This window comes from Oncorhynchus tshawytscha, linkage group LG09 (assembly GCF_018296145.1).
Source record: "Oncorhynchus tshawytscha isolate Ot180627B linkage group LG09, Otsh_v2.0, whole genome shotgun sequence".
Classification (NCBI taxonomy): Eukaryota; Metazoa; Chordata; class Actinopteri; order Salmoniformes; family Salmonidae; genus Oncorhynchus; species Oncorhynchus tshawytscha.
In genome coordinates, this window is record NC_056437.1 from 67,719,770 (window position 1) to 67,739,049 (window position 19,280).

Consider the following 19,280-nt stretch of genomic DNA (forward strand, 5'->3'; position numbering starts at 1 on the left):
GACAGGCACACTGCCCACAAAATGAGGTGGAAACTGAGTTGCACTTCATAACATCCTGCCAAATGTATGACCATATTAGAGACACATATTTCTCTCAGATTACACAGACCTACAAAGAATTTAAAAACAAACCCAATTTTGATAAACTCCCATATGTATTTGGTGAAATACCACAGTGTGCCATCACAGCAGCAAGATTTGTGACCTGTTGCTACAAGAAAAGGGCAACCAGTGAAGAACAAACACCAATGTAAATACAGCCCATATTTATGTTTATTAATTTTCCTTGTTGTACTTTTAACTATTTGCACAACATGACATTTGAAATGTCTTTTTTCTTTTGGAACTTTTGTGAGTGTAATGATTAACGTTCATTTTTAAAAATTGTTTATTTCACTTTTGTTTATTATCTATTTCACTTGCTTTGGCAATGTAAAAATATGTTTCCCATGCCAATAAAGCCCCTTAAATTGAATTTAATTCAATTGAATTGAGAGAGCGAGAGAGAGAGAGAGAGAGAGAGTCATTTTCAATTTTCTTTGTGGAATTAGATTCTGGATATGTATTTGTTTTATTTGTTATACTGTACATACGGCTATAGGATCTTAGTTTGATCACTCTTTTGCTTCTGAGAATATGCAAACTTGAAGTGTATTTGAGTTTTAAAAAGGCTTCTAAAGTTTGTAATTTCCACTTTGAAATGTAAGACTTGATTTGCATCAACGAGAAATGTATCAGCCCCTACATAAATGTCCATTCATTACAATCCACATAATAATTCTCATTTCCAGTTGCTGCATGATTATTTTCGTGCTGTAACAAACTGGCTCAAATTAAGATCGGTTTACCAGTTTTTGATTGGTACTTGTAGCTATTCTTATTGTTGTCAATGTTGTTTTCATTGTTTTATGTGTATCACTTTGCTCTGGCAACATTGCATTTGAATTTTAGAGAGAGAGAGGCTGACTCAGGATTCTCCCCCTCCCCTTTCCTCCCCTCTCTCTCTCCTTTCTCTCTCCTCTCTCTCCTCAGCTGATCAACACCACTTGAAGAGACTTCTACAAGAGGTAAGTTACTGCATGCTTTACTATCAATCACATTATCTGTCATTCTGCGGTAGCTTCTGCACAATGCCAAGAGTGCACGTCTCACGCAGTTCCGCATCTTTAATTTGGCTACATTAAATGTAATGTCTAACTGATGGGCGTCGTCAGAACTTGCAGAGAGGAGGATAGAGCAGCACCAGAGGGCTGGTGAAGTTGCATATCAGCAGCCGCAGCTAGTTTCAATAGTTGGCTGCCCCTCAACAGGACCATACAGGCATGGCCGTAATTACACATTGAGGACACGGAGTTGCTGACTGTTTTTTAGGAACTCAGTCAGGATCTCAAATTCTGGTGAGAGTTAAAATAGTGAATAGACAAGGTGCAATTTCGAAACTTGCTCCTCTTGCTATATATCACTCACTGACAGTCACTCAATTAGCCCGTCATAAAACATTTTTGGATTAGTCTAGGGTATAATTACAATCTCAATTGCATACTCCTTGCGTCCTCTCTCCTCGCCTCATCCTTCTCAAAACCCATTGGAGGAGAAGGTCAGAGAGGAGGGATCTCTGCCTTTCTCAGTCAATGGATTTCGGGAAGGAGAGAGGACGTGAGGAGTGTGCAATTGAGAATCTACCTAGTTAGTCTAGCTACCTATCTAAATTTGTAGTAATCGGGGCCGAATTACTGACAGGTAACGCTGGGCACGAGCCCAGGGGCCCTGACCTCCAATTGGCCCCCATTGATTTTGTTTGTCACTCTCACTCAGATATCATATTAACATGACATAAGTCATGGCAAAATAGGTAGAATTGCATGGAATTAGCTTTAAAAAGGCAAAAATGTATCCCAACCCCATCGTAAAACATGTAGAATACCTCCGTCTGTATGTATTAACCTATAGTTTGTTATCCAGGTGCTGAGTTAATGTGTAGCGGCTAATTGTATAGCTAATAGGCTATGTGTTTGGAAGGTCAACTGAGGTACATGAAGCTACAGGATGGTTGGGGTCCTTTTTGCTTGTTTTTGCTGTTTTATAAATAGCATTTTAGACTTTTTTAAATAGTATAGAAATGCAGTAAATGAGCTTCAACGGCTTAATATTTTCAAAATTTCACAGTATTTTTCCAACAGCATTATATATATAAAAAACAAAAAAATGCACTATGCAGAAACCTGGTTGCTAAAATTTGAATAGTTCGCCTAATTTCAGTTTATGTGACAAAACAAGCAAGTATAGAGTAGAGAATCATTGTACCATTTAAACCACTGTGAAATACACTATATACACAAAAGTATGTGGACATCCCTTCAAATTAGTGGTTTCGGCTATTTCAGCCACACCCGTTAATGACAGGTGTATAAAATTGAGCACACAGCCATGCAATCTTCATAGACAAACATTTGCAGTAGAATGGCTTTACTGAAGAGCTCAGTGACTTTCAACATGGCACCATCATAGGATGCCACCTTTCCAAACAAGTTCCAAACTGTGTCTGGAAGCAATGTCAGCACAAGAACTGTTCGACGGGAGCTTCATGAAATGGGTTTCCATGTCCTAGCAGTATCACACAAGCCTAAGATCACCATGCGTAATGCCATGCATCAGCTGGAGTGATGTAAAGATCGCTGCCATTGGACTCTGGAGCAGCGGAAACGCGTTCTCTGGAGTGACGAATCACGCTTCACCATCTGGCAGTCCGACAGACGAATCTGGGTTTGGCGGATGCCAGGAAAGGTCTTCCTACCCCAATGCATGGTGCCAACTGTAAAGTTTGGTGGAGGAGGAATAATGGTCTGGGGCTGTTGTTCATGGTTCGGGCTAGGCCCCTTCGCTCCAATGAAGGGAAATATTAACGCTACAGCATACAATGACATTCTAGATGATTCTGTGCTTCCAACTTTGTGGCAACAGTTTGGGGAAGGCCCTTTCCTGTTTCAGCCTGACAATGCCCCCGTGCACAAAGCGAAGTCCATACAGAAATGGTTTGTCGAGATTGGTGTGGAAGAACTTCACAGGCCTGCAAAGAACCCTGAACTCAACCTCATTGACCACCTTTGGGATGAATTGGAACTCCAACTGCGAGCCAGGCCTAATCGCCCAACATCAGTGCCCGATCAGACTAATGCTCTTGTGGCTGAATGGAAGCAAGTCCCTGCAGCAATGTTCCAACATATAGTGGAAAGCCTTCCCAGAAGAGTGGAGGCTGTTATAGCAGCAAAGGGGATACCAACTCCATATTAATGCCCATGATTTTGGAATGAGATATCCAATTAATTTAGGTAATGTAAGGTAAGGCCATATATGGCCATATTACTTTTCCGTATGGGGCATCTTGCTCCGAGATGCTAATGTACATGATTTATCTAATGCAGATTAGTCTACTGATGCATTCCACTGGCTTTATTAACATGTTCTCAAGTCTAGCACACCACCAGATCATATAGCTTTAAACCCAGACTGTGCCATGTCATATGCCAAGTCAAACTTGATTAACCATGCTTGTGTTACCATCCCCTTGGTCCAGGACGGCAGGCCAGCTTTGCTGTAGTGTATGGATATTAACTCAAACAATGTGTGCTGGATCAGCTGAATCCTGATTCATGAAGTCAGCCTTTATGCTCTGTTTGCTCTAGAGCTCTACCCAGTGTGCATCCCAAATGGCACCCTTTTCCCATAGAGCACAACTTTTTTGACCAGGGCCGGAAGCACTGCACTATGTACGGTATAGGGTGCAATTTGGGATGGCGTCCAAATGTCCATCTTCTAAACTGTACAATTTAACTCTGTGGCACAACTGTCAAATAAAGAGGCTGAACGATTTAAAGCACTCCTTACTATCAAATTAATGTAGTTATTTCTTACCCTTCGGTAGTAACAAAACATTTGGCACATAGCTAGCCTGTACAATCCAAAAATGATCAAGATACTTGTAACGCTTGTCGTCTGGGGAAGGAGAGGAGGACCAAGGTGCAGCGTGGTAAGTGTTCATATTTTAAATATTTTAATGAACACTGAAAACAAAACAATAAACAACCAACGAACAGTCCTGTAAGGTACAACACTAAACAGAAAAATAACCACCCACAAAACACAATGGAAAACAGGCTACCTAAATATGGTTCTCAATCGGGGACAACGATTGACAGCTGCCTCTGATTGAGAACCATACCAGGCCAAACACAGAAATAGAAAATCATAGACAAACTAACATAGACAACCCACCCAACACACGCCCTGACCATACTAAAACAACAGACAAAACAAAGGAACTAAGGTCAGAACGTGACAATACTGTACCTCGGTACACTTCACAAGTTTACATGGTTCACATATTTTGCGGAGATGAAGCATTCCTTTCTACAGACAACTATGCTCTATCCCGGGCATATGACACTCAACTTTGATTGGATTTTGAATTGACAATCCCAGAAAAAGACCTTCAAGATCACTCAGATATCTGCAGATCATGGACATTTATTCCAGGGACATTATGGAAGAAGCTATAGCATTGCTATACTTTTGGTTTGTGGATGAGAGCCACACTAGTGTTTCTTCTGTGGATTTTCATTGGATCAATGTTTTGTCACTGCAATGAGCTATGGATCTAAAATGGCACCTTAGTATAACAGCTGTGTTGCACTGTCTGTCTGAGACTAAAGGGCTGGCATCATTGAAAATGACCAATAATGGTCATGATTTGAATCGAAGCTCCTGACAACAACAGTGGTTGCTGTCTCATGGATAGTTCATAGCTGGCTCGTGTTCACCATTCCTAAACTTTCCCCGCTCCCCTGCTCCCCCCTGCTTTCCCTGCTCCCCTATGCAAATATATGGTATGTTGTCTCTGGATCCAAAATCCTCTTTTTCCCACTCTCCTGGAACAGCAGTGGGACACGTAATAATTCAGTTACTAAGCAGACTGATATTTCAGGAATGTTATTTTTCCATCTTATTCATGTGGATATTCATTAAACAACTATAGCAGGGGGTTTCCCAAACGTTGTTTGGCCCACAACCACATTTTGATATCTGAAAATGATTGCGACCCCAACCATGTGAAAAAAATGCATGTAATTAACAGCCAATGATTACTTTGTTAATTGGGGCTAAGGCAGTCCATTGTAAAACATTCTAACTGTATTTCTGATTGTGTTCTCAAATCACAATCACATACTTTTAATGTGGGGCTATGAAAGTCAATTGCAAATTAGTCTGACATAATTACTCTTATCTCACCACCCCTAATTAGATGGGTGTGCTTGATTCATGTCGTGTCGGAGCCTCTCAAAGTCAGGGGGTGTGGTGTACTGTGCGCACCTCATCTCTCTTGTCACATCCAACCTGGATCAAATGTATTTTCTTCTAATACAGAGGAGAGCACTGAATCAGCGTACCGTGAGTTTTAATATTCGGAGGGAGACGGCACAGTATTCCCTTTGAGTCATAAACCAAAACTCCTCCATAGTGACCCGTGAATGCCTTGTCTTCAGCATTCAGTCACATGGCAGCTCGATCAGCTGCTCAATTTCGCTTACCGGCATGTCAACTAAGCCAGGGTCACAGTCAAATCAGCCAAATCTGATTGGTCACTCATCTGTAGAAATGTTTTGTATTTCCCTTCATGCTTGCGTTCAGTTCGTTCAGTTTCACAAATATGTCTGTTACATAGGCAAGGAGAGAAATGTTATTTTCATTACACAGAAAGATTTACTTCCATTGCGAATGACAACAGTTCCTCTCTCAATTCCAATAATCTTTCCAACACTCCAACCTCGATAACCAACAAGCCTCGGCGTGAAATAGAACATTGTCATGCTCTGATCCCATATCTCCATAAAGTTTTGCAAACAGGCGTGTGAAAATTAGGTTGCACCTGAAGTTACCTGCTGCTTAAATCTCTGAGTTCTGCGCTCAGCTCAGCTCTCGGTGTACCCGTTATAGCCCAGTGGGTGTATCGTACAATGCATCCATATCGCAGAGGGAGAAACATGTATAACTAGAGTGCAGAGGCCTGCCCACCATCCCGTGATAGATGGAGCCCCATCTGTGCAAAAATCCCACTATTCAATCGAATGGAATCTCTTTTCCGTCAATATAGCCACGCAGCACACTCATCAACCCCTCTGCCGTTTCATGCTCGGGAATACTGAGACAGAACAATATGTCCTCATGAAAAGCATCAGAGGACATGTAGCGAACAAAAGTCAACGAATGGGCATCTCGGCCCTCACAGTTAACATCCATTTGGAGAGGATAAAGTTGTTCAGTCAGTTTGCTTTTGATTGCTAGCTATAGCGTCAATTCTTGTTTCCCTGTGTTATCTGACAAAGTTATTGTTTTCACCATATCAATTGAGGCAGGCAATCTCAAAGTCTCTGCAATAGTGTGGTTTCACAGGTAGGCAGGCTTAGCCAATGATTCAAGTGCAATGGTCAAGTGTGGCCTTTTCCCAGGATGTAAGGGTGCTCTCTGGTTTTAAGGTTAACCACATTACAATGATTTTGAGAGACAAAAACTATATAATTGTAACGGCTCTCTTCTATCTCCTCCTCTGACGAAGAGGTAGAACAAGGATCGGACCAAAATGCAGCGTGATGATGATTCATGATATATTTTAATGTAGGAAAACCTATACATACAGAAACTAACGAAATGAAATAATGAAAACCGAAACAGCCTATCTGGTGAAATACAAAACACTAAAACAGGAACAATCACCCACAAACACACAGTGAAACCCAGGCTACCTAAATATGGTTCCCAATCAGAGACAACGAGAATCACCTGACTCTGATTGAGAACCTCAGGCAGCCATAGACTATGCTAGACACCCCTACTCAGCCACAATCCCAATACCTACTAAAAACCCCAATACCACAACACAACACAAAATAACCCCATGTCACATCCTGGCCTGACCAAATAAATATATAAACACAAAATACTAAGACCAGGGTGTGACAATAATATATTTACAGTACCAGTCAAAAGTTTGGACACACCTACTCATTCAAGGGTTTTTCTATATTTTTACTATTTTCTCCATTGTAAAATAATAGTGAAGACATCAAAACTATTAAATAACACATATGGCATCATGTAGTAACCAAAAAAATGTTAAATAAATTCAAATATTTTTAATATTTGAGATTCTTCAAAGTAGCCACTCTTTGCCTTGATGACAGCTTTGCACACTCTTGGCATTCAACAAGCTTCATGAGGTAGTCACCTGGAATGCATTTCAACTAAAAGGTGTGTGTTGTTAAAAGTTAATTTGTGGAATTTCTTTCCTTCTTAATGTGTTTGAGCCAATCAGTGATGTTGTGACAAGGTAGGGGTGGTATACAGAATATAGCCCTATTTGGTAACAGACCAAGTCCATATTATGGCAAGAACAGCTCAAATAAGCAAAGCGAAATGACAGTCCATCATTACTTTAAGACATGAAGGTCAGTCAATCTGGAAAATTTCAAGACCTGTGAAACTTTCTTCAAGTGCAGTCGCAAAAACCATCAGGCGCTATGATGAAACTGGCTCTCATGAGGACCGCCACAGGAACGGACGACCCAGAGTTACCTCTGCTGCAGAGGATACGTTCATTAGAGTTGCCAGCCTCAGAAATTGCAGCCCAAATAAACGCTTCACAGAGTTCAAGTAGCAGACACATCTCAAAATCAACTGTTCAGAGGAGACTGCGTGAATCAGGCCTTCATGGTCGAATTGCTGCAAAGAAACCACTACTAAAGGACACCAATAAGAAGAAGAGACTTGTTTGAGCCAAGAAACACGAGTAACGGACATTAGACCTGTGGAAATCTGTCCTTTGGTCTGATGAGTCCATAGTTGAGATTTGGAGTTCCAACCGCCGTGTCTTTGTGAGACACAGAGTAGGTGAATGGATCATCTCTGCATGTGTGGTTCCCACCATGAAGCATGGAGGAGGAGGTGTGATGGTATGGGGGTGCTTTGCTGGTGACACTGTCAGTGATTTGTTGAGAATTCAAGGCACACTTACCCAGAATGGCTACCACAGCATTCTGCAGTGAAATGCCATCCTGTATGTTATGCGCTTAGTGGGACAATCACTTGTATTTCAACAGGACAATGATTCAACACACCTCCAGGCTGTGTAAGGGCTATTTGACCAAGAAGGAGAGTGATGGAGTGCTGCATCAGATGACCTGACCTCCACAATCCCCCGGTTGGAAAAGCATTCCAGGTGAAGCTTGTTGAGATAATGCCAAGGGTGTGCAAAGCTATCATCAAGGCAGCTTGTGGCTAGCATCTGATAGGCTAATTGACATAATTTGAGTCCATTGGAGGTGTAGCTGTGGATGTATTTCAAGGCCTACCTTCAAAGTCAGTACCTCTTTGCTTGACATCATGCGGAATGAAAATAAATCAGCCAAGACCTGAAAAAAAATGTAGATCTCCACAAGTCTGGTTCATCCTTGGGAGCAATTTCCAAGTGCCTGAAGGTTCCACATTCATCTGTACAAACAACAGTACGCAAGTATAAACACCATGGGAACACGCAGCCGTCATACCGCTCAGGAAGGAGACGCGTTCTGTCTCCTACAGATTAATGTACTTTGGTGTAAAAAGTGCAAATCAATCCCAGAACAACAGCAAAGGACCCTGTGAAGATGCTGGAGGAAACAAAGCATCTATATCCACAGTAAAACACGTCCTATATCAACATAACCTGAAAGGCCGCTCAGCAAGGAAGAAGCCACTGCTCCAAAACCGCCATAAAAAGCCAGACTACAGTTTGCAACTGCACATGGGGACAAAGATCGTACGTTTTGGAGAAATGTCTTCTGGTCTGATGAAACAAAAATAGAACTGTTTGGTCATAATGACCACTGTTATGTTTGAGGGAAAAAGGGGGAGGCTTGCAAGGCAAAGAACACCATCCCAACCGTGAAGCACGGAGGTGGCAGCATCATGTTGTGGGGGTGCCTTGCTGCAGGAGGGACTGGTGAGTGGTGGGACTGGTGCACTTCACAAAATAGATGGCATCATGAGGAAATAATGAGGAAATAAAATTATGTGGATATATTGAAGCAACATCTCAAGAAATCAGTCAGTAAGTTATAGCTTGGTTGCAAATGGGTCTTCCAAATGGACAATGACCCCAAGCATACTTCCAAAGTTGTGTCAAAATGGCTCGAGGACAACCAAGTCAAGGTATTGGAGTGGCCGTCATAAAGCCCTGACCACAATCCTATAGAAAATTTGTGAGCAGAACTGAAAAAGCTTGTGCGTGTAAGAAGGCCTACAAACCTGATTCAGTTACACCAGCTCTATCAAGATGAATAGGCCAAAATTCACCCATCTTGCCGTGGGAAGCTTGTGGAAGGCCACCCGAAACGTTTGACCCAAGTTAAACAATTTAAAGGCCACGCTACCAAATACTAATTGAGTGTATGTATACTTCTGACCCACTTGGAATGTGATGAAAGTAAATGCTGAAATAAATCATTCTCTCTGCTATTATTCTGACATTTCACATTCTTAAACTGAAGTGGTGATCCTATCTGACCTAAGGCAGGATTTTTTTACTAGGATTAAATGTCAGGAATTGTGAAAAACTGAGTTTAAATGTATTTGGCTAAGGTGTATGTAAATGTCTGACTTCAACCGTATATATATATATATATATATATATATATATATATATAAATATAAAAATTATTTAAAAAGTTTGAAATATCCAATAAATGTCGTTCCACTTCATGATTGTGTCCCACTTGTTGTTGATTCTTCACAAAAAATACAGTTTTATATCTTTATGTTTGAAGCCTGAAATGTGGCAAAAGGTCGCAAAGTTCAAGGGGGCCGAATACTTTCGCATGTATTTATAAAATATATTTTTTTTATAAAATATATTTTTTTACCTGATTTTGGAGATTCCCCCTTGACCCCATGTTCATATTAGGCGACCACACAATATGTCGTTACCCCTAGTTTGGGAACAGCTGCATTATAGTATAATTTACCCTACTCATAGGTTAACATAAATACCTCTTTGTCTTACTTGTTTTTTCTTCATGCTCGAGTCAATCTGTATCGCCGAAGTTCAGCACTATAGCCTGAATTACATTTAAAAGTCATTTCCGATTGATCCTACATATGCAGCGTTTAAGTGCTGCAGTCTCCACTCATGTGGGAACATTGCTTTTAAGTTTCTATTGCGTTACGCATTGAATCGAGCCTTTACTATTTGAGTTATGTAACAGACAACGATGTAGAATCTCATATGATACTGGAATGAAATGGTATTTCTCTCCACTACGAGTGCTTTATTTATTCTGTCAGCAGGACCAATTTACTACTGTACCTTCATGTTTATAATAGCAAACACCACTGTCAATTGGACTTCGGTATAAGCCCATCTTGGATATAATACCCTCAAATAACTCTCCTTGTTCAAAGATTTACAGCATTTACAGCACAAAGGTTGTGTCTAAATCTGCCTGTTGTCCTTCCTCTCAGGTGCAGCAACCATGTTTGACCACCTCCTCCTCCTGAGCCCCATCCTCCTGTTCCTCCCTCTGGTCATCACTGTCCCGTCCCCTGGAGGTGCCCCTCCTACCCCCTGCCGCCGCTGCTGTGACGACCTGGAGCTACAGAAGGGCCCCCCAGCCCCTCAGACGGGAGACCAAAAGAGTGGCCTGAACCAGATGCCTGAAGTCCGCACCTACATCAACATGACTATCCTCAAAGGTGCGCCTGGATTGTGCCTTTACACCTGCAATACACATAGCTTGATCCCAGGTCTCTTTGTGTTGTTTTGCCAACTCCTATGGTGGTTGTCATTCCAAAGACTAAACAGTTTGCCAAACATCACAAAAAGATCCGGGACCAGGCTATACTGTACCCACTGACTGAATTCAATTTGATTGGATTATGATTATGTGTATTCCAATCCAAGGCTTCCTTTCATTGAAGGAATGCTGTAAAAAATGTTCTCCAGTCAGTGGACTAGAGGCTAAAATGTCTGTTGCTATTTCAGAACATTAACCTGGCACTGAACTTGCTTATGTGGCTGAAAACATGTCCAAAAACGTAACAGTTTGTGTGTGTGCATGTGTGCGTGTGTGTGTGTGTGCTCACCAGAGAGTATGACCTGGCTTGGAAAAACATGCTGTGGCCTTCCAAAAATAAAGTAGCAGAAAAAAATATCCTGTGAAAGAGAAGCATAACTCCAGAACCCTAAATTATCATATACTGAATGGGCTACAATTATGAGAAGTCTGGAGTGACTCTAAGTTTACGTAGCATTCCTATCTGGAGAAAATCATAAACAATCTATCTACACATAGTCTTCTATGATCCATGTTGTACTGAATTTAATCTCAACATTACCCCATTTGGACCTTTAGTCTACATTACTGTGTCATAGCTCTCTAAGGACTCATGGTGCTGTATATGCTCCATCTTGCCTCACAGGGGACAAGGGAAACCGCGGGGACAGGGGGACACCTGGGAAGTCTGGTGAGGAAGGTGCTACTGGATCCCGAGGGCCAATGGGCCCCAAAGGAACCAAGGGCCAGGTGGGCCCCCCAGGGGACACCTGCAAGACCCAGGAAGCAGCCTTCTCGGTGGGGCGTCGCAAGTCCCTCCACAGCGTGGACTACTACCAGGCTCTGGTGTTCGACACAGAGTTCGTCAACCTCCACGGCCACTTCGACATGTTCAAAGGAAAGTTCAACTGCTATGTCCCTGGGATCTACTTCTTCAATGTCAACATCCACACCTGGAACTTTAAGGAGACCTACCTGCACATAATGAGGAATGACAAGGAGCAGGCCATTGTGTACGCCCAGCCCAGCGAGAGGTCCATCATGCAGAGCCAGAGCCTTATGTTGCCCCTTGAGCTCAATGACGAGGTGTGGGTACGGCTGTACAAGAGGGAGAGGGAGAACGCTGTGTATAGTGACGATGTGGATGTCTACATCACCTTCAATGGATACCTCATCAAGCCCACCCTGGAGTGAGATGACCTGCTGGGTCGTGTTCAGTAGGCACAAAACAGGAAGAAAACGCTCTAAGCAGTGCCAAACGGGGAGGTATTATATGGACTTGCCCAGGAAGAAATGCTTGTTTTCTTTTTCCGTTGCAAAATGTTTAAAATGTTTTGGTACGGTGTGCCCTAATGAACACGATCCCCAACTGACATGAAGGAAGGGGGCTAGAGGTCAGAGTTCAGGAGGTTCTGATTGGAAGAGGGGCCTCTTTATGCAGGGTTACTCATTGATGCACACACCTACTTTTAAGTGCCTTTATACGCTGCAAAGGGATACTGGGGGCTTGTAAGGTAATGACTCCATGTACATATCCATAAACTCCTTGTCCCCTGTATTGAAAAATAAATATTATTAGATGTATATGCTCACAAGGATGCTGGGAGGGAAAAGACCTATGACACACGGAAAGAGATGTCCCCTTAAAGACACAAACCCCTTTATAAACATCTGGCTGTAATGGATTTCACTGTTGGTTGTTAGCTTTATTAGGAGTTGTCACAGTGAACTGACACACATTGAAGTGCTTTGAAACCATTAGTGATGCAAGAAAGCCTGGTTGTCTTCCCAAACTCCCAGATTGGTGCTATGCCTTAATACTGTCATTTGTCTCAGATGTTTTGTCTGGACACTAGTCTAGTTTGTATGCTGTTTTTTTGTGTTCAGTTTCTAAGCTCTTGATCAATTTTGTCTGGTAAATCTGTTCATAAGGTCCTGATATTTTCCAGCTGGATATCAGTTGCACAGTGGGTATAAATAAAAAAGACTACAGTAGTCATTACAGTAGGCAAATTTGATCTCACAAGTCCAAATAAGAATAATATGATAATAGCTCAACAGGGATCCCTTGGTAACAGGATACAGAAATGTTATTTACAGTTTGGTGCTGTTTTTGTTTGATCTTATCTAATCAGAACCTAATGTGGCAAACTAACAGTGCCAGCTGGAATAGGGTACCATTGCACCATTCAAATAGGGTTGACATGGATCAAGTATTCAATTGCAGAAAGAAGTCCTCTGAAGTAGAAAGATTAATTGATTCATTCCAACAGTTCTCTTGGCAGTATTTCCTTCAATGACAGCAGCTGGGATAAGTCTTGTGAGATGTGGCGCCTTGCCAAATTCGCCTTGCTGAATTTGAATTTTTCGGAAATGTCAGAGGTTCCTTGTGTGATACTATTTTGCCAGGTACTCTGAAAAGTGTTGGCGTGAAACCCAGTAAGACTCCAACAGTAACATTACTTCAGGAAATAGAGCATTTCTGAGGCTAAAGTCAACACAAGTCCTGTTGCCAGGAGTAGCCTTTTGCTGAAATAACCTACATAATAGATGGTGCTAAAACATCCTTCAGTCGTTTTAAAATCACACTGTAATGTGTGGTTTTACTGCAGGTTAATGAATGTCTGTGTGAGAGTTAGAGATGGGCTTTACAGGTATGTAAAAAGGAGGGGGGCTGTTTTTGTAAAGATTCAAAACAGGATGTCAGAGGGTGCAGGTGAGTTTCCTCTAGTCAGTCATCCAGACACAGCTCAACCCTCATATCACATGCAGAAGGGAGTCCAGAGATCAAACAAAGATAAACGGTTGATCAAAGGGCTGATTAAGTGCAAAGACACAGAGAGTGAATGAAGGACTAAGCAAGACTTTTATATTTGGAGCTGAATTGCAAATATAATTCTATATGTGTTTAATGGTGTGACAGACGGTTGCTTTTGAATGGAATGGAAAAAAAGTGCAAGCTATCCAAAACCCTTCCAAGTTCTTACAGTACTGTGGCCCTCATAAACCAATTCCTAACCATGCAGGTCAATGCTTTTAACAACAGGTGGCATCCTTCAGCCAAGTTCCAACCTCTTCTCACAGCACTTCGTCGAATGTTGTTTTTGTTGCAGAATGGGGAATGATTTGATAGGAAGTTAGCTTTGAGAAGCTGGCCATTCAGGGGTGAACTTTTAATTTAGAAAGTTAGCTAGTAGACACAGGTGTAGAGATGTCACAATTCGAGAACTATTCTTCCTTTATTCATGACAAAATGCTCCAATGAATTCAAAGCTGTTTTGCTGTTCATGTTACTTGATTGTTTGTCTCCTTATGGTGCTAAATAATGTAAAAAAAGGTGCTACATTATATTTAGTTTTATAATTCAAATAAATGTACATATTCTGCTTGAACCTGGATGACATATGACCAATACATATTTTACATGAACTTTGCAAACCTTTGTTAATAAAGATATTGACAAATCTTTGTCTCAACCTCAAGCTTGATTGTTCCACACATCTGTCAAACAGTTGCAGTCGAGCAAGGAAAGGTACACAAGAGAAGAGGTCAACGCCCACTGTACACGTCTTCATAATTCAACAACCTCCATTGTTATATGACCTATCATCTGTTCTTATGAGTGTTGAGGGATTATTGTATCCTTCTGCCAAAGGCAATACAAATATAATGGTTGGATGGTCCGGTTAGTACGCTTGAGTGGAGTTCATGTCGGCAACCTCCCAAATCTCAATGTCACAAGAACGCCCTTGAAATAACTAGGGCCTCCTTTGGACATAGACACCACAGCAATAACAACATATTTCATGATTGTTTTGATGACGCATTATGGAGCATTCCTATCCTTCTCTATAGTTGAGTTGACTGAGACATTAGTGGTTTAAATGACACCCGACAGACCACACTGGGCAGGCGTTCCCTCTTTGGTCTGGTTTTCTATGTGTTGTCCCAAGGAGCATATACTTTCCTCTTGCCTTAATACAAGTCTTCCACCACACCACAACATTTACTCAGCCAAGACACACACATAAGTATTTCAGGGGTTTTTCTTGGTTCAATCTGCAGTGGTGGCCAGCTACACCCTGTCCTCAAACCACAGCCCATTCCACTGCTGTTGTAATGGGGGCTATAAATTTGCCTAATATGTACAAACTCACTGCTTGGCAATGGCATGCTATGGTGTCCATCTGCCACACAGACTCCTCTCAAGCAGGACTCCACCTGACTTGATCTTCTGTAGTATAGTTGGTAGAGCATGGTGTTTGCAATGCCCGGATAGCGGGTTTGATTCCCGGGACCACATACGTGAAAGGTCTTGGCCATAGTACTGTAATCTAAGTGCCTGTGATAGTCAAATGTATGCTGTAAATCCCATGTCTACGGTAACCACAAGTAGAGCTCATAAACGGGTGCCAGACAGCAATTGTAGTAAGGCGACATCCCAAATGGCAGTGGTGTAATGTACTTAAGTAAAAATACTTTAAAGCAGTTTTTGGGTGTATCTGTACTGTACTTTACTATTTACATATTTTTAAATAAGAATAATAATTCGAGTTTACACCACCTGGTATTCCCAGGCGGTCTCGCATCCAAGTACTAACTAGGCCCGACGGTACAGCCACAAGCGTATTATTTTTTCCACCATTTTCTCCACCTTTATTTAACCAGGTAGACTAGTTGAGAACAAGTTGTCATTTACAACTGCGACCTGGCCAAGATAAAGCATAGCAGTTCGACACATACAACAACACAGAGTTACACATGGTATAAACAAAACATACAGTCAATAATACAGTAGAAAAAAAAGTAAACAAAATGTCTATATACAGTGAGTGCAAATGAGGTAAGACAAGGGAGGTAAGGCAATAAATAGGCCATGGTGGCAAATTAAATGAAAATATAGCAATTAAACACTGGAATGGTAGATGTGCAGAAGATGAATGTGCAAGTAGAGATACTGGGGTGCAAAGGAGCAAGATAAATCAATATATACAGTATGGGGATGAGGTAGTTGGATGAGCTGTTTACAGATAGGCTATGTATAGGTGCAGTGATCTGTGAACTGCTATGACAGCTGGTGCTTAAAGCTAGTGAGGGAGATATGAATCTCCAGCTTCAGTGATTTTTGCAGTTCGTTCCAGTCATTGGCAGCTGAGAACTGGAAGGAAAGGCGGCCAAAGTAGGGATTGGCTTTGGGGGTGACCATTGAGATATACCTGCTGGAGCGCGTGCTACGAGTGGGTGTTGTTATGGTGACCAGTGAGCTGAGATAAGGTGGGGCTTTACCTAGCAGAGACTTGTAGATGACCTGGAGCCAATGGGTCGGCGACGAGTATGAAGCGAGGGCCAGCCAACAAAAGTGTACAGGTCACAGTGGTGGGTACTATATGGGGCTTTGGTGACAAAACGGATGGCACTGTGATAGACTGCATCCAATTTGTTGAGTATAGTGTTGGAGGCTATATTATAAATGACATCGCCGAAGTCGAGGATCGGTAGGATGGTCAGTTTTACGAGGGTATGTTTGGCAGCATTCTTTGTGGTGAAATAGGAAGCCGATTATAGATTTAATGTTGGATTGGAGATGCTTAATGTGAGTCTGGAAGGAGAGTTTACAATCTAACCAGACACCTAGGTATTTGTAGCTGTACACATACTCTAAGTCAGAACCCTCCAGAGTAGTGATGCTGGATGGGTGGGCAGGTGCGGGCAATGATCAGTTGAAGAGCAGGCATTTAGTTTTACTTGCATTTAAGAGCAGTTGGAGGCCACGGAAGGAGAGTTGTATGGCATTGAAACTCATCTGGAGGTTTGTTAAAACAGTGTCCAAAGAAGGGCCAGAGGTATACAGAATGGTGTCGTCTGCGTAGAGGTGGATCGGAGAATCACCAGCAGCGAGAGCGACATCATTGATGTATACAGAGAAGAGAGTCGGCCCGAGAATTGAACCCTGTGGCACCCCCATAGAGACTGCCAGAGGTCCGGAAAACAGTTTGACACACTGAACACTATCTGAGAAGTAGTTGGTGAACCAGGCGAGTCAATCATTTGAGAAACCAAGTCTGTTGAGTCTGTTGAGTCTTATCGATGGCGGTTATGATATCGTTTAGAACCTTGAGCGTGGCTGAGGTGCACCCAGTACTTTGCAGTTCCCATAGTCTGTTCTTGACTTGGAGATTGTGAAGAGATCTTTGGTGGCATGTCTTGTGGGGTATGTATGGGTGTCCAAGCTGTTGTGCTCGTGGTTTAAACAGACACTTCGGTGCATTTAGCATGTCAACACTTCTTACAAAATGATGAAGTCAATCTCTCCTCCACTTTGAGCCGTGAGAGAGTTACATGCATATTATTAATGCTAGCTCTCCGTGCACATTTTAAGGAAAGCTGTGCTGCGCTGTTCTGAACCAATTGTAAGGTTGGGGTCCCCCGCAACAAAACTAAAGCCTGTAGGACCTACCTTGTTGATCATTTTGTTAAAAAGGCAGAGTAGTGCTTTAGTATGGACAGACTTCTCCCAATCTTAGCTACCATTGTATCCACATATTTTGACCATGACATACAATTCAGGGTTACTTCAAGCAGTTTAGTCACCTCAACTTGCTCAATATCCACATGATTTATTACAAGATTTTTTTTTTTCTTTGTTAAGTCTTACAGTGATTTCATTCACTGTAGTAGCTGATGTGTATAGTGTTGAGTCAAGGCTATACACGTCAAGGCCAGTGGAACGTCATTAGTAAAGATTGAAAAAGGTAAGGAGCCTAAACAGCTGCCCTGGGAAATCCTGAATCTACCTGGATTATGTTGGAGATGATTCCATTAAAGAACACCCTTTGTATTCTGTTAGACAGGTAACTCTTTATCCACAATATAGCAGGGGATGCAAAGCATAACACGTATGTTTTTCCATCAGCAGACTATGATCGATAATGTCAAAAGCAGCACTGAAGTCTAACAAAACAATCCCCACAATCTTTTTATCATGAATTTCTCTCAGCCAATCATAAGTCATTTTTGCAAGTGCTGTGCTTGTTGAATGTCCTTCCCTATAAGTGTGCTGAAAGTCTGTTGTCAATTTCTTTACAGTAAAACAGCATTGTATCTGGTCAAACACAATTTTTCTCAAAAAGTTTACTACGGGTTGGTAACATTCTGATCAGTCAGCTATTTGAGCCAGTAAAGGGGGCTTTACTAGTCTTAGGTAGCAGAATTACTTTTGCTTCCTTCGAAGCCTTAGGGCACACACTTTCTAGTAGGCTTAGATTGAAGATATGGCAAATTGGAGTGGCAATATCGTCCGCTATTATCCTCAGTAATTTTCCATCCAAGTTGTCAGAACCCGGTGGCTTATCATTTTTGATAGACAACAATACTTTTTTGACTAACTTTACAGAATTCAAAATGACAATACTTGTATTTCATAATTTGATCAGTTATTCTTGGATGTGTAGTGTCAGTGTTTGTTGCTGGCATGTCATGCCTAAGTTTGCTAATTTTGCCAATGGTAAAAACATTGAAGTAGTTGGCAATATCAGTGGGTTTTGTGATGAATGTTTTGAATTTTGAATCTGATTCAATGAATGATGGAGCTGAGTTTGCCTTTTTGGCTGAAATTTAATTGAAGGTGCTCCAAAGCTTTTTACTATCATTCTTTATGTCTTTTAACTTTGTTTCATAGTATAGTTTCTTCTTCTTCTGTTTAGTCACATGATTTCTCAATTTGCAGTATGTTTGCCAATCGTTTATGCAGTCAGACTTATTTGCCATTCCTTTTGCATCTTCCCTCTCAACCATAAAATGTTTAAATACCCCATCAATCCACGGGGATGTAACAGTTTGTCAATGGGTGCATGTTTTTTACAAACTGTGATAAGTAATTTCATAAATGTGTCAAGTGCAGCGTCTGGTTGCTCCTCAGTACACAGCGCAGACCAACAAATAGTCTTTATCAAGTATTTCACACATGTTATCCAGATAAATACTGTTAGCGCTTGGTTGTCTATAGCAGCTTCTCATCAGAATGGGCTTTAGGTGAGGCAGATGAACCTATAGCCATATTACTTCAACAGTATTTCCCCTCTAAGCTTTGCAGGAATGTGGTTCTCAACATAAATGGCAACACCTCCACCTTTGGCCTTTCTGTATTTTATGTAGATGTTATAGCCATGTATTGCTACCACTGTTCATCAAAGCTATTATCTAAGTGAGTTTCAGAAATTGTCAGAATATAAATGTCATATGTTACTAGCAAATTATTGATTTCATGATCCTTGTTTCCTAAGTTACAATTGTTAACGTGGGCTATTTTTAGCACTTTTCTGTGATGCTTGATTGTTTTCATTGTTTTACTGGGAAGCTTAGCAGAAGTAGACATGCTCATGTTAGTTATGTAAGTGCAGGGTGAGCTACACACAGTGGACT

The 19,280-nt window shown here is 41.5% G+C and overlaps 1 protein-coding gene across 1 annotated transcript; it reads left to right on the plus strand.

Annotated features, from left to right (window-relative positions):
- The first annotated feature begins 976 nt into the window (after window positions 1-976).
- On the plus strand, window positions 977-14,324 carry c1qtnf6a (C1q and TNF related 6a). The gene is made up of 3 exons (XM_024432893.1): window positions 977-1,067; window positions 10,549-10,779; window positions 11,506-14,324. The coding sequence occupies exons 2-3, from the start codon at window positions 10,560-10,562 to the stop codon at window positions 12,051-12,053; spliced, it is 768 nt and encodes a 255-aa protein (XP_024288661.1). The 5' UTR covers window positions 977-1,067; window positions 10,549-10,559; the 3' UTR covers window positions 12,054-14,324.
- Window positions 14,325-19,280: the final 4,956 nt, after the last annotated feature.